The following is a 10,556-nucleotide window of genomic DNA, read 5'->3' on the forward strand; positions in this document are numbered from 1 at the left end:
CAATTCCTCTGTCCCAGGGCAAAGGGCCCAACTCCCACAGCTTAGGGCCTCACTAAGTGGCTGAGTCTGGCCTTGAACTCGCGATCCTCCTGCCTCAGCCTTCCGAGTCGCTGGGGTTATGGGTGTGCGCCCCTGCTCCCAGTTATTTTGTGGTGCTTGCTGCTCTTTCCTGGACTGTAAGGAGGGGTTGGACTGCTGGGAGGATTCAGTAGAAGGAGCCCAGAGATACCCGAGGGACGGGAGACTGGGTCCTGGGGACATCTGAGCCTCTGCCCCTGAGGATATGGAATCTGCTTGACCTAGAAACATAAGCAGCCCCCCCGCCCCTCCTTCTGGCCTCCTTCTGCAGGGATCACACACAACCCCCTGGGAGCGCCCGGTTCCTGATGAAGCTTTGGCTCCCACCCTTGGGATGTAAGCGAGAAAGGCCATTTTGTCCATCTGGGGAGGCAGGAGCTCTAAGGCCGGCAGGACAGAGCTTGCCAAGGGCTCACCTGGGGCTCACCTGGGGCTCGCGGGCTCTGCCATCCTTAAAACCAGAACCCTGAGGTTCCTCAGGGCAGCAACAGGACTGTCCTTCCCAGGCTCCCTTGCAGTAGGGCCATCGTGTGACTAAGAGCTGACCAATGAGACATAGGTCACAGTTGGTCCGTGGGACTTTGGAGAAAGTGCCTTAGAAGGGCGTCTCCCATAAACGAGCTTGAGGCTGATTTTCCCCTTTGTGCCCTTCTTTCTATTTCTTGCCTGGAACACAGTGAGACCTCTGCAGCTCCTGCAGCCATTTTGGACCATGAGGTGATTGAGCGAATAGAAGCCTCAAGCTAAGGAAGATGGAGCAGGTAGAACTCTCTGGGGACTCCACTCCAGCTCTGAATAATCTCTTTCTGGACATTTTTTATGCACAAGAAAAATGACATTTTAGAGACAGGGTCTCACTAAGTTATGCAGGGCCTCTCTAAGTTGCTGAGCCTGGCTTGTGATCCTCCTGCCTCAGCCTCCGGAGCTGTTGGGATGCTTTTATCTTTTTTTTTTTTTAAACTCTTCCCTCTTTTCTTCCCCTGATTTATTTTATGAACTTTGATTTATGAACTTTTCCACTTTCTTCAGTGGAAAACTTGTTTTGTCATTTCCAAGCTTCCCTCCTCCCCCACCTCAGTACTCTTGGTGCCTTAAAGCAGTTAAGCTATGATTTTCTGTCCAAGGGTGGCCTTAGTCAGATGCCACGGATTTTGATATGTAGCGTTTCGACTCTCTTGTTTCTTGTTGACATCTTACATCTTAATGGTCTCTGTAATCCAAGTATCATACTTTGGAAATTTTTTTTCATGTGGATAGAATTTTGGTGGGGGAGGGAGGAGTCTATAGCTTCTGAATTGAAATCTACATTTGGTTCTTTTCTAGTTTAAATAACACAGTCACCTGCCACTTGAACTCAGCCTTTGAAGAAAGGGCTCTGAGGCTTTAAAAAACAGGTTGGAGACTGGGCATGGTGGGGTACGCCTGTGATCCCAGTGACTCAGGAGGCTGAGGCAGGAGGATAACAAGTTTGAGGCCAACCTCAGCAACACAGCGAGGGCCTAAGCAACTCAGCGAGATTCTGTCTGAAAATAAAAAAGCAGAAAGGGCTTCGATGGAGCTCAGTGGTAAGAAACCCCTGGGTCCCCGGGACCCCAAAATAAATAATTAAGTAAATAAAAAGTAAACCAGCCTGTCCCGGCCTGTGGGTTTTACCGAACACTGTCCCTGCTCAAGGGCCATCCCCAGAACAACCCCCCCCTCTCTGCCCCGCGCCTTCCTGTGCTCCGTGGTCACTGCTTCTGACCCACAGCTCCTCCAGCGGGGCCTCCGGGCCGGGCCAGGCACGTGGCTCAGACCCTGCTCCCGAGAGGTTGGCGCCGCACTCCTCCGGCCCCGCCCTGGGCCCCGCCCCCGAGCGTCGACCACGCCCCCGGGCGCCCGGCCCCGCCCCCGGGTGCCCGGCCCCTGCCCCCGCGGCAGTCCCCTCTCATGGGAGGGCCACGAGAGGGCACCCAGGACAATGGCTCACACAAAGGAGCCTCTTCCAGGACACGGGCGGGGACCAGAAGGTGCCAGAACCCTTGAGAAACGTGGTCATCCCCTGAGCTCAAGCAGCCTGCCCCCGGGCCGGGTGACGGCGAGGTGCAGCGGGGGGCTCTGCTGTGCCCCTTGTCACCTGACCCTGGTGCTCCAGGGAGGGGCAGCCCTCGGCCCCCTGAGAGCGGGACCCTCCTCCGTGACCTGGCAGCTGTGGGAAGGGCCTGAGGCTCGCCATCCAGTGCGGACCTGAGCCCGTGATGTGGCCCTCGTGTGCACGCATGCGCCCGGACCGGGGGTGGCCTCAGGTGGAAGAGGCAGCGCGCGCCCGGGTGTGGGCCGGCCAGATGGAAGGAGAGGCGGACACGCGTGTGCATGACTCGGGACGTTTATGGCCCCTGTGGCCCTGGGACGGCAGGCAAAGGGGCAGGGTCCTGCGGGTCTAACTGTGGGTGGGAGTGGGAGCTGGACCACAGGAGCGTCCTTGCCGGCAGCAAGTGGTCCTCCCCTGGGCGCCGAGTTGGGGAGATGGTGTGGAGGTCCCTTCCCCTGCGAGGTCTCTGTGGCCACGCTGCTACTCCAGGGCTGTGAAGGAGGACGGGCAGGGACAGAGGAGGCCATCAGCCAGGTGAGGGACTGCAGCCCCTGTGCCCACCCCTCCCTTTGCTCTCCCATCCCGGCCTCCCAGCCCCCCAGCCTCCAGCGGTCAGCCTCCGCCAGTGTCAGGTTCAGGAAGGTGGCGTTGGTCCTCGAGCGAGGGAGGGAGGTGGACTGTGAGGAGAGAGACAGGGTGAAAGGAGATGCCAGGGCTCGGGGGCCCGTCCTGGATCAGCAGTCCCCGCTGACTCAGGACCAGGGCTCGGGAAGCGAATGGGCAAAGGTGCAGAGGAGTGTCTGGCCGTTCAGGGGCCCCGATCCTGGAAGCCCCCATTCTGAGGGCGGCAAAACCATCGCTGGCCCTGGCACGGGACTCCTGAGACCCAGCCTGATGGGGAGGCAAGACTCCGTACTCAGGAAATGACCTCATTCCCACTGCCTGATTGCGCCTCGTCCAATGCACCTGCCTGAGTGACATAAGTCTCTTAGATCTCTGGAAATGTCCAGCTTGATGGGAGAAAGTTGGTCCCTGATCTGAGAGCTCCCAGTCTGATGGAGGAGACATGGTGCCTGATCTGGGAACTCTCAGGCTGATGGAGGAGACATGGTCCTTGATCTGGGAGCTCCCAGGCTGATGGAGGAGACAAATCCCTCCCCTAGAAGCCTCTGTTCTAATAGAGATCACCCTTGGGTCAGATTGAGAAATTAACTTCACTGTGTGATGGTAGGAATCTTGTCCTGGCCCTCGTTTCAAAAGAAAGGAAGAGAAGTGAGCCCGACCGTCCAGGACCTCAGGGTCTGCTGAGAGGCTGGCTGGCCCCCACTCTCTAGCTCGGGTCTGACGGGGAGTTGAAGGCCCAGCATTAGCCCATGGCCCTGATCTGGTGACCAGGCCATCTGTCCTCTGCCTTAGGTTCCACTCACAGGATAAAGAAGCCCCGCCCTCTGACTGTGCTCCTTTTTTAAAGAAAACCTTCGATCTGTTGTCCCTCTTCCATGAGCGAGAGGTCATGGAAGCCTTTTAGACTGAGACCGGTGTGATGGCGGAGGCCCCTCTTGTCCCCGTCTGGGCCATCGGGTCATCGGGTGGATGGGAGAGGAGAGAGCCCCACCTGGGGACTGCCCCTGGTCAGCTGGAGGAGTCCTGGTCCTTGGGAGGGTTTCCCAGCCTTGGGGGGAGGCCAAGGCGGTTCTGGCCCCGCGTGCGCCCCCCGCCCCCACACTCACGGGCCACCTGCAGCTCCACTTCCAACGTGTCCGTCTTGCCCTGCAGCGTGACGGTCTTGAGCATGTAGCGGCCGGCGTCGGTCAGGTTCAGCTTCTGCACCAGCAGCGAGCAGTTGGCGAAGCCCACCTCGCGGCCGCTGTGCGCCGGCCCCGCGATCCAGTTCCCCGAGGGCAGCTGGCTGAGCAGCCGGTTGGGCTCGGAGGCGGGCCCGCGGTACCAGGCGTACACCAGCAGGTCCTTGGGGTAGCCTTGCACCGTCAGCGTCACGTCCTGGCCCTCCGTCGGCGTGGCGGGCACAGGCACGATCATCATGGTGACTGCCGCCGCTGGGGAGAGAGGGGCCGGCTCAGCAGGACGGCGCCGGCCTGGGGTCCCTGCCCGCTAGCTCATCTGTGCCACCCTGGCTGGCTGGGTCCCCGCGTGGGTGCTGGGGGAAAGGGGACGAGGTGGTTGGTGTGGTGGTGGAAGCAGCTACTCTGTCCCGAGGGAGCAGTGTGTGTCCCCTATCAGAATAGGAATCTCCAGCCTCAGGGCAGGTGACAACCTGGAAGGCCCTGGGGACCGGCCCATGTCTCCTCCATCAGATTACTGGAACTTTCCAAAATCCAGGGGCCATGTCTCCCCTATGAGACTGGAAATTTCGGAATAGGGGTGCGTGTCTCCCATCAGATAGTTAGGAGTTGTGACCCTGACACGGCAGCTCTTCTGTCAGATCAAGAGACTCGAGAGTGGGGCTCCAGTCCCCCCATCAGACTGAAGGATTCTGGGGGAAGAGCCCGGACCTCCTTAATCAGGTCCCGGGCTGGGACCCTGTCTCCTCCATCAGATTGAGAAATGACAGATTGTTGGGGTGGGTCTTTCTAATGAGGTTGGGAACCCCTGAAGTTGGGGGGCATGCTTTTCCCCCTCAGATTAGAAGTTCCTAGAAAGTGGGGACCTGTACTCCCCCATCAGATTGGAAGTACCCCAAAGGTAGGAAATGTGCCTCCCCCATCAGACTGAGTTAAAAACAAACCAAAAACAAAAACCAGAGTCACATTTCCTCAAGACCATGTCCCCCACCAGAGTGGAAATTCTCCCAGACAGGGTCTCCTGCTTCTGACGGGCCTGACCGGATGCTCACTGAGAGTGGACGTCACATCCTCCCTGGCTACCGGGCAGCCCAGGGAGGATGAGGCCCGGCCTCCTCCGTTTGGCAGCTCCTTAAATCAGCGTGTGTGTGTGAGTGTGTGTGTGTGTGTGTGTGTGTGTGATGCTTTCATATTCTAGAACCATCTCCCCAAGGGTCCACGTCTGCGCCTCTGGCCAGCATCTCCCATAAGTAGGGAACAGCGGGGTCTTTTCCTCTCTCTCCTGGCCTCCGCCGCAGGGTCTCTGACAGTTTGGGAGGCCCTGGTGGGGTGCTGGATTCAGCGTACCTGCGCACCCCAGGCCCCCCCATGTCGGCCTGCACAGGCGGGGCTGGGGTGGGCCTCAGGCCATCTGGTCCACTCCCTGGTCTCCTGCCAAGACCAGCTGCCAACACCCCAGGCAGGGCGGGGCGTGAGGTCCACTTACCTCTGGGGCCGCCTCTCCTGCTCAGGGTAAAAGAGTAGCCACCTTGTTAGTGGGAGGGAAGGAGGAAGATGAAGGCAAGCACTGTCCCCACTGTCCCCAGGGGGATGATGGCCACTTAGGAAGGAACTGAGATGGAATTAATGAGGCCCCAATGTTAAAAGCCACCGTTCCCCGGGGGTAAACAGAGGTCCCCTGGGCAACCGGATGGCTCTGGAAACACCAGGTGCCTGCACAACCCAGCCCCCAGGTCATCTCAGGGCAGAGGCAAGAAGACAGCATCTCTGCTGTGATTTTCCACTTGCCAACCGCCTGGCCGTGACTTTCCTGCTGTGGGTGCCACCATCCGGGCCAGATGAGCATGTCATCTAGTTGGCAGCAAAGTCGTCCAGCTGTCTGGGTGGCTGAAGCCCTGAGCAACTGGTGACCAGCTTTGGAGCAGGGGCACCCTCTGAAGGGACCTCTGTATGGCCCCCCACTCTGCCACCCCACAGTGTGGGGACACGTGGCCCATTTCCCATCTCATCCCTCAAGGAGGAAGGTCTGATTTGTCATCTGTTTTCCAGGTGACAGGCACCTGGATGACAAAGGGGGGCCATGAGTGGGCTGGAAGTCCACCTTCCAATGACGAGGGTCTGCCCCTCCAGGCCAGCCGGGCCCCCGAGGGGGGGCAGGTGGTGGCCAGGCTGGGGACGACTCACCAGAGAGCCTGACCACCACGGAGGCAGAGCCGGACAGCAGGGTCTTGGGGTTCTTGGCAATGCACGTGTACGTGCCCTCCTGGGCCGACGTCATGCTGCTGATGTCAAGGTGGTCCGGGCCCTCCTGCAGGGCCCGCCCGTTGAAGGCCCACACGTACTCGGGCTCTGGACAGGACCGGGCCACGCAGCGCAGGGTGAGCGAGGTGTTGAAATCCAGCCTGATGGTGCAGCCCGTGCGGGTGGTGGAGTCCTGGAGGATGGCCACGCGCTCGGGGCCAACTGCGGGCAGGAGGGAGACGGGGCAGTAGAGAGGCACAGAGGCGGGCAGCCAGGGGTCCTCTCCACCAGGCTGGGTCCCTGGGGCTACCTGGGCCAAGTGGTGGGAAGAAAAGAGCTCGGGTCTTTTCAAGTCCCACCTTGATGTCTAACTTGCTCTAGGATCTTGGGAATCATGTCCCCTCCCGGGGGAATCTAGTTTTTCCCTTTGTGAAACAGGGTTGGAGCCAGCGACACTTCAGGGCAGGTTGAAATCCGTGGTTTGTTAAATAAAGAAAAAGTCTAAGTGGTTGTTTTTCCTGCCATTCTAAGCATCTAGAATTCTAAGGCTTCGAGAGTCGAAGCTTCTAGGTACTAAGATTCTAGAAAACTAGGTCACTGAGGTTCTAGATGCTAAGATTTTAGAACCAGATTCTAAGAGTCTAAGCATCTCTGCTGCTAGGTTTCTAGAATTCTCAGAGTCTAGAGCCCAGGGCTTCTGAAATTGAGAGCTCTCTGGTCGGAGGCTTCTAGGATTCTAGGCTTGATTTTTCTAGACCACGGTCTTGTGCACCTCAGTGATTTCCCAGGGCTCCACGCTGCACATCTGCTGTCCTTGGGAATGACAGCTAGCTTTGGTCACGTGCCCCCCACCCCCTTCCCCCATTACTACCTCCCTGCTTTTCCCAGCCACATGAGTATTTTTTCTCTGCAGGATTTCTTCAAACTAAAGGATGACTCAGTGTCAAAGGTGTTCTGTAGGTTTTTTTTTTTTTTTTCTTTTCTTTGCTTGGTACTGGGGATTGAACCAGGGGCACTTAACCACTGAGCCACATCACCAGCCCTTTTTAATTTTTGAGACAGGGCCTCAATTAGTTGCCAAGGCTGGCCTCGAACTTGCGATCCTCCTGCCTCAGCCTCCCTAGCTGCTGGCATTACAGGCGGGCACCACTGTGCTGACTGCTTTGTTGTTCTCTAGGTGAGGGTCAAGTGCATTTTAAGAGGGACCCTGGTTCCTGACCCCAGCCTCCTGCTGACTTGCTGTGTGCCCCGGGGCTCCCTCTCCTGGCCTTGGTTTCCCCTTGTGCACACGGGGGTCGGGTCTCTGGGCGCCAGGGCACTCACAGTACACTGTCAGGTTGAGGGGTTCACTGCGGCTGGCGCTGACGGGGTTCCACACCTCACACTGGTAGGCCCCCGCCTCCTCCCTGCGGACGCCATGCCGGGTCAGCACCCGGCCATCAGGGGACAGGCCGAGGCGGACGGCGACGGGCAGGGTGTCCCCGTTGAAGAACCAGCGGGCCTCAGCTGCGCTGGGGCTGCTGCAGGCCAGGCGCAGGGTGTCCCTGTGCTCCACCAGCTCCGTGTTGTTGGCCGTGACCACGGGCGGGGCCAGGATCTCTGTGGGGGCGAGAGACGGGGAGGGGCGGGCACCACCTGCTCCCAGGGCTCGGCCCCAGACAGAGACGTGGCCGTGCCCCTGGGTCCCCACCAGAGGGGCGAAGGGTGGGTTTAGGAGACAGGTGTCATCCTGGAGGCCCTCCTGGGGGAGGCCAGCAGCTCAGTTATTTCAGGCTTTTTTTTCTCTAATAAAATTTTTTTCTAGAAGATTCTCTGTCCCCCAAAGGCGCGGGGAGGGGCGGGAGGCCGCGGGGCGCGCTGGGCTCTCACCATAGACCTGCACGTGTCCGTAGCCCACCTCGGTCTGCAGCTGCCGGTTAAGGGTCTGCAGGATGTAGGTCCCCGAGTGCCGGGGCAGGACGCCCCAGATGGCCAGGCTGCCGTCGGGGCGCACGGCCTCCCGCCCCGTGTGGGACGGCCCCGGGGTCTCGTCGCCTGTGCTCACGATGTAGCTGGCCACCAGGTAGCTCAGGCTGAGCGTGGGCCCCGCGTACCAGCTGTGGGCCAGCACGTCCCCCGAAAGCCCGCGGACCACCAGAGTGACGTTGTCCCCCTCGGCCGGCTGGGCGGGCTCGGGGCTGATGGAGATCTCGGCCCCTGCGCTCAGGATCCCCACTGAGGAGGAGAACAGAGGGTGGGGGCCGGCTCCACCCAGTCCCCCGTTTGCAGGGGAGCCGGCTCCGGGGCAGGGAGGGACCATCCCTGGCCTGAGGTCCTCGGGGCACACAAGGTCACACCAAGCCCGGATTGGAGCCTGCAGCCCTCTGACTTCCAGCACCTGGGCCTCCTGACCTTCCTCGGAGGCCATCTGCATGGACTCAGCCTCAACCCTCACATAGGAATATGAGGACTGGCCACCTTGTATACAGTGGGTGCTCCATAAAGATAGGCCCAGGTTGCCATCTCAGGGTACGTTGTGAGATTGAATTAGACCACGCCAAGGATCTAGCCTAAGTAAATAGCTGGTGCATAGCAAGGGCTCGGCCTAGCTGAGCTGGACCCAGAGAGCTTCCTGCTGCCAATGGCCTCTGGTAGACTCCAGGGGACCCCCTCCTCCAGCCCAGCTGTTTTATGACTCCAAGGGTTAGATGTGGGGGTCCTGATGTCCAGCCGGGGGCTCGTCCTCTTCCCCTCCCGCAGGGACGGTTAATCTACTCCACCTTGGTCCTTCTCAAGGACCAGGAGCCCCAAACCCCAAGAGCTGCTCAGGGATGCTTGGGTTTCATGTGTGGTGGCCTGAGGTGGGTGGCTGTGGCACTCCTCGTGAAGGAAATGCAGGCCAGGCCTGGTTCCAGACCTTGCCAGGTTGAGAGAACAAGGCTGGGGGCTGAGGAGCCCCGGGTCTGGCACACAGCTCTGCCACTTTGTGCTGTGTGTCCTTGGCTGGTGACTTTACCTCTCTGAGCCTCATTCTTCTCTGTGAGGTGGGGTCATGAGTGGGCCTCCCTCACAGAGGGCTTGTTAACAGTGGAAAGCACTCAGGACAGGTATCCAGTAAGTGCTCATCCATGCTGCCTATAGGGACCTTCTAGTGAGTCTGTCACTTAGACCCATTTCACCCGTGGGTGACTGAGGCTGAGATGCTGACCCAAAGCTACCTCTTCAGGGCAGAGCTGCTGGCCAGAGCCGGACGGTCAAGGCTTCCACCGCTCATGTGGATGAAAGATGATGGTGGCCCCTTGTCCCGGGTCATGCTCTGGTCACAGGAACCTCAGAGCCCACCCGGGGACCTCCCTGGGAGGCTGTTCCTGGCCTGTCCCCCACTGGTGCCTCTGGAGGGGACAGACTGCCCGTGAGGCGGAGCTGCCCTCCCCTGGCTGGGGTCCCCTCCCAGGGACCTCCCAGGCTGGGGTCCCCTCCCCTCCCGAGGCCCGGGTCCCGGGTCCGGGGGTCCTGGGGCTGCCGTTCTCACTCACCGCTGAGGAGGAGCCAGCTGCATCCGGTCAGCGCCATCTCGCACCCCCGGCTGGGCCTTGGAGACGGTGGCCTTGGGGTCCCAGTGCTCCGGGCCCTTCCCGGTTGGGGCTGGGCTCCGTCTGCCGCCGGCCGGGGAGGGCTGGTGACTTGGAGCCGGGGGAGATCACCTGAATTTGGAGGGATCGAGTCTCCAAGGATCTGGGGCCCCGTTTGGGGACCAGGGTGGGTGTGGCGGGCACCGGCCAAGGGCCACGACCTGGCCAGGCCTCCTGGGGCCGCTGCCTCACCCTCTTCGTGCCAAAGGCCCCGGTTTGGTTCTGGGAGAAGAACCAGGTCACCGGGGAGGAGGGAGGAGGGACAGGGGAGACCTGAGGCAGCTCTTCCTGACCCCGGCCACGGCCTGCGGGTGGTTCTGGGGTGGCCACTGGCGAACGGGGACGGCCACTTCTCCAACCCTGGGGTCAAAATGGTCCTGCGAGGCGGGCACCGTTAGGATGCAGGTGGGAAGACGGAGGCCGGGGCTCGGAGCTGTCCAGGTCCCTGCAGGGAGAGGGGGTCGGAGGCCCGCTGGGTGGCCACGGTCACACGGGCTCCCCGGGCCTTTCTTCTCCTGGGCCTCCCACAAAGGGCTGGGAAACCCACATTCTTTCTCCTGCGCCCTCCGTCCCCATCTGCCCAGTGGGCCTCTGTGGAGGCTCTGGGCCTCCGCAGAGTCTTGGTCTGTCTCTGCCCTTACCTGAAGTGGGCTGGGTTGGCCTCTTGCTGAGTCCCCACTTTCTGAAAAACAGACATGGCATGGAGCCCACTTCAGGGTCGAGAGCTGTCATGGAGTGTCCCAAGGCAGAACT

The 10,556-nt window shown here is 60.3% G+C and overlaps 1 protein-coding gene across 2 annotated transcripts; it reads right to left on the minus strand.

Annotated features, from left to right (window-relative positions):
* Window positions 1-2,427: 2,427 nt before the first annotated feature.
* Ceacam16 (CEA cell adhesion molecule 16, tectorial membrane component) lies at window positions 2,428-9,744 on the minus strand. 2 transcript variants are annotated; one of them, XM_046455762.2, is made up of 6 exons: window positions 9,708-9,744; window positions 8,062-8,406; window positions 7,516-7,791; window positions 6,136-6,414; window positions 3,880-4,206; window positions 2,428-2,640 (listed from the first exon to the last, which is right to left on the minus strand). In XM_046455762.2, the coding sequence occupies exons 1-6, from the start codon at window positions 9,742-9,744 to the stop codon at window positions 2,630-2,632; spliced, it is 1,275 nt and encodes a 424-aa protein (XP_046311718.1). In that variant the 3' UTR covers window positions 2,428-2,629. The 2 variants fall into 2 exon arrangements, with proteins under 2 accessions (XP_046311718.1, XP_058439000.1); XM_058583017.1 differs by lacking the exon at window positions 2,428-2,640 and having other exon boundaries at window positions 2,767-4,206.
* Between the last annotated feature and the right edge of the window lie 812 nt (window positions 9,745-10,556).

Source organism: Marmota monax, unplaced genomic scaffold (genome assembly GCF_021218885.2).
Source record: "Marmota monax isolate L192 unplaced genomic scaffold, Marmota_monax_Labrador192_F-V1.1 WCK01_AAM20220418_F8-fsc00149, whole genome shotgun sequence".
In the NCBI taxonomy this organism is placed as follows: domain Eukaryota; kingdom Metazoa; phylum Chordata; class Mammalia; order Rodentia; family Sciuridae; genus Marmota; species Marmota monax.

Bases quoted from the DNA above. Each gene is read 5' to 3' on its own strand.
- Ceacam16 (XM_058583017.1), bottom strand. From the start codon at position 9,744: ATGGCGCTGACCGGATGCAGCTGGCTCCTCCTCAGCG. The intron at 8,407-9,707 runs GTGAGTGAGAAC...TCTCCTCCTCAG, and splicing joins CAGCTGGCTCCTCCTCAGCG to TGGGGATCCTGAGCGCAGGG. The intron at 7,792-8,061 runs GTGAGAGCCCAG...TCGCCCCCACAG, and splicing joins CGGACACGTGCAGGTCTATG to AGATCCTGGCCCCGCCCGTG.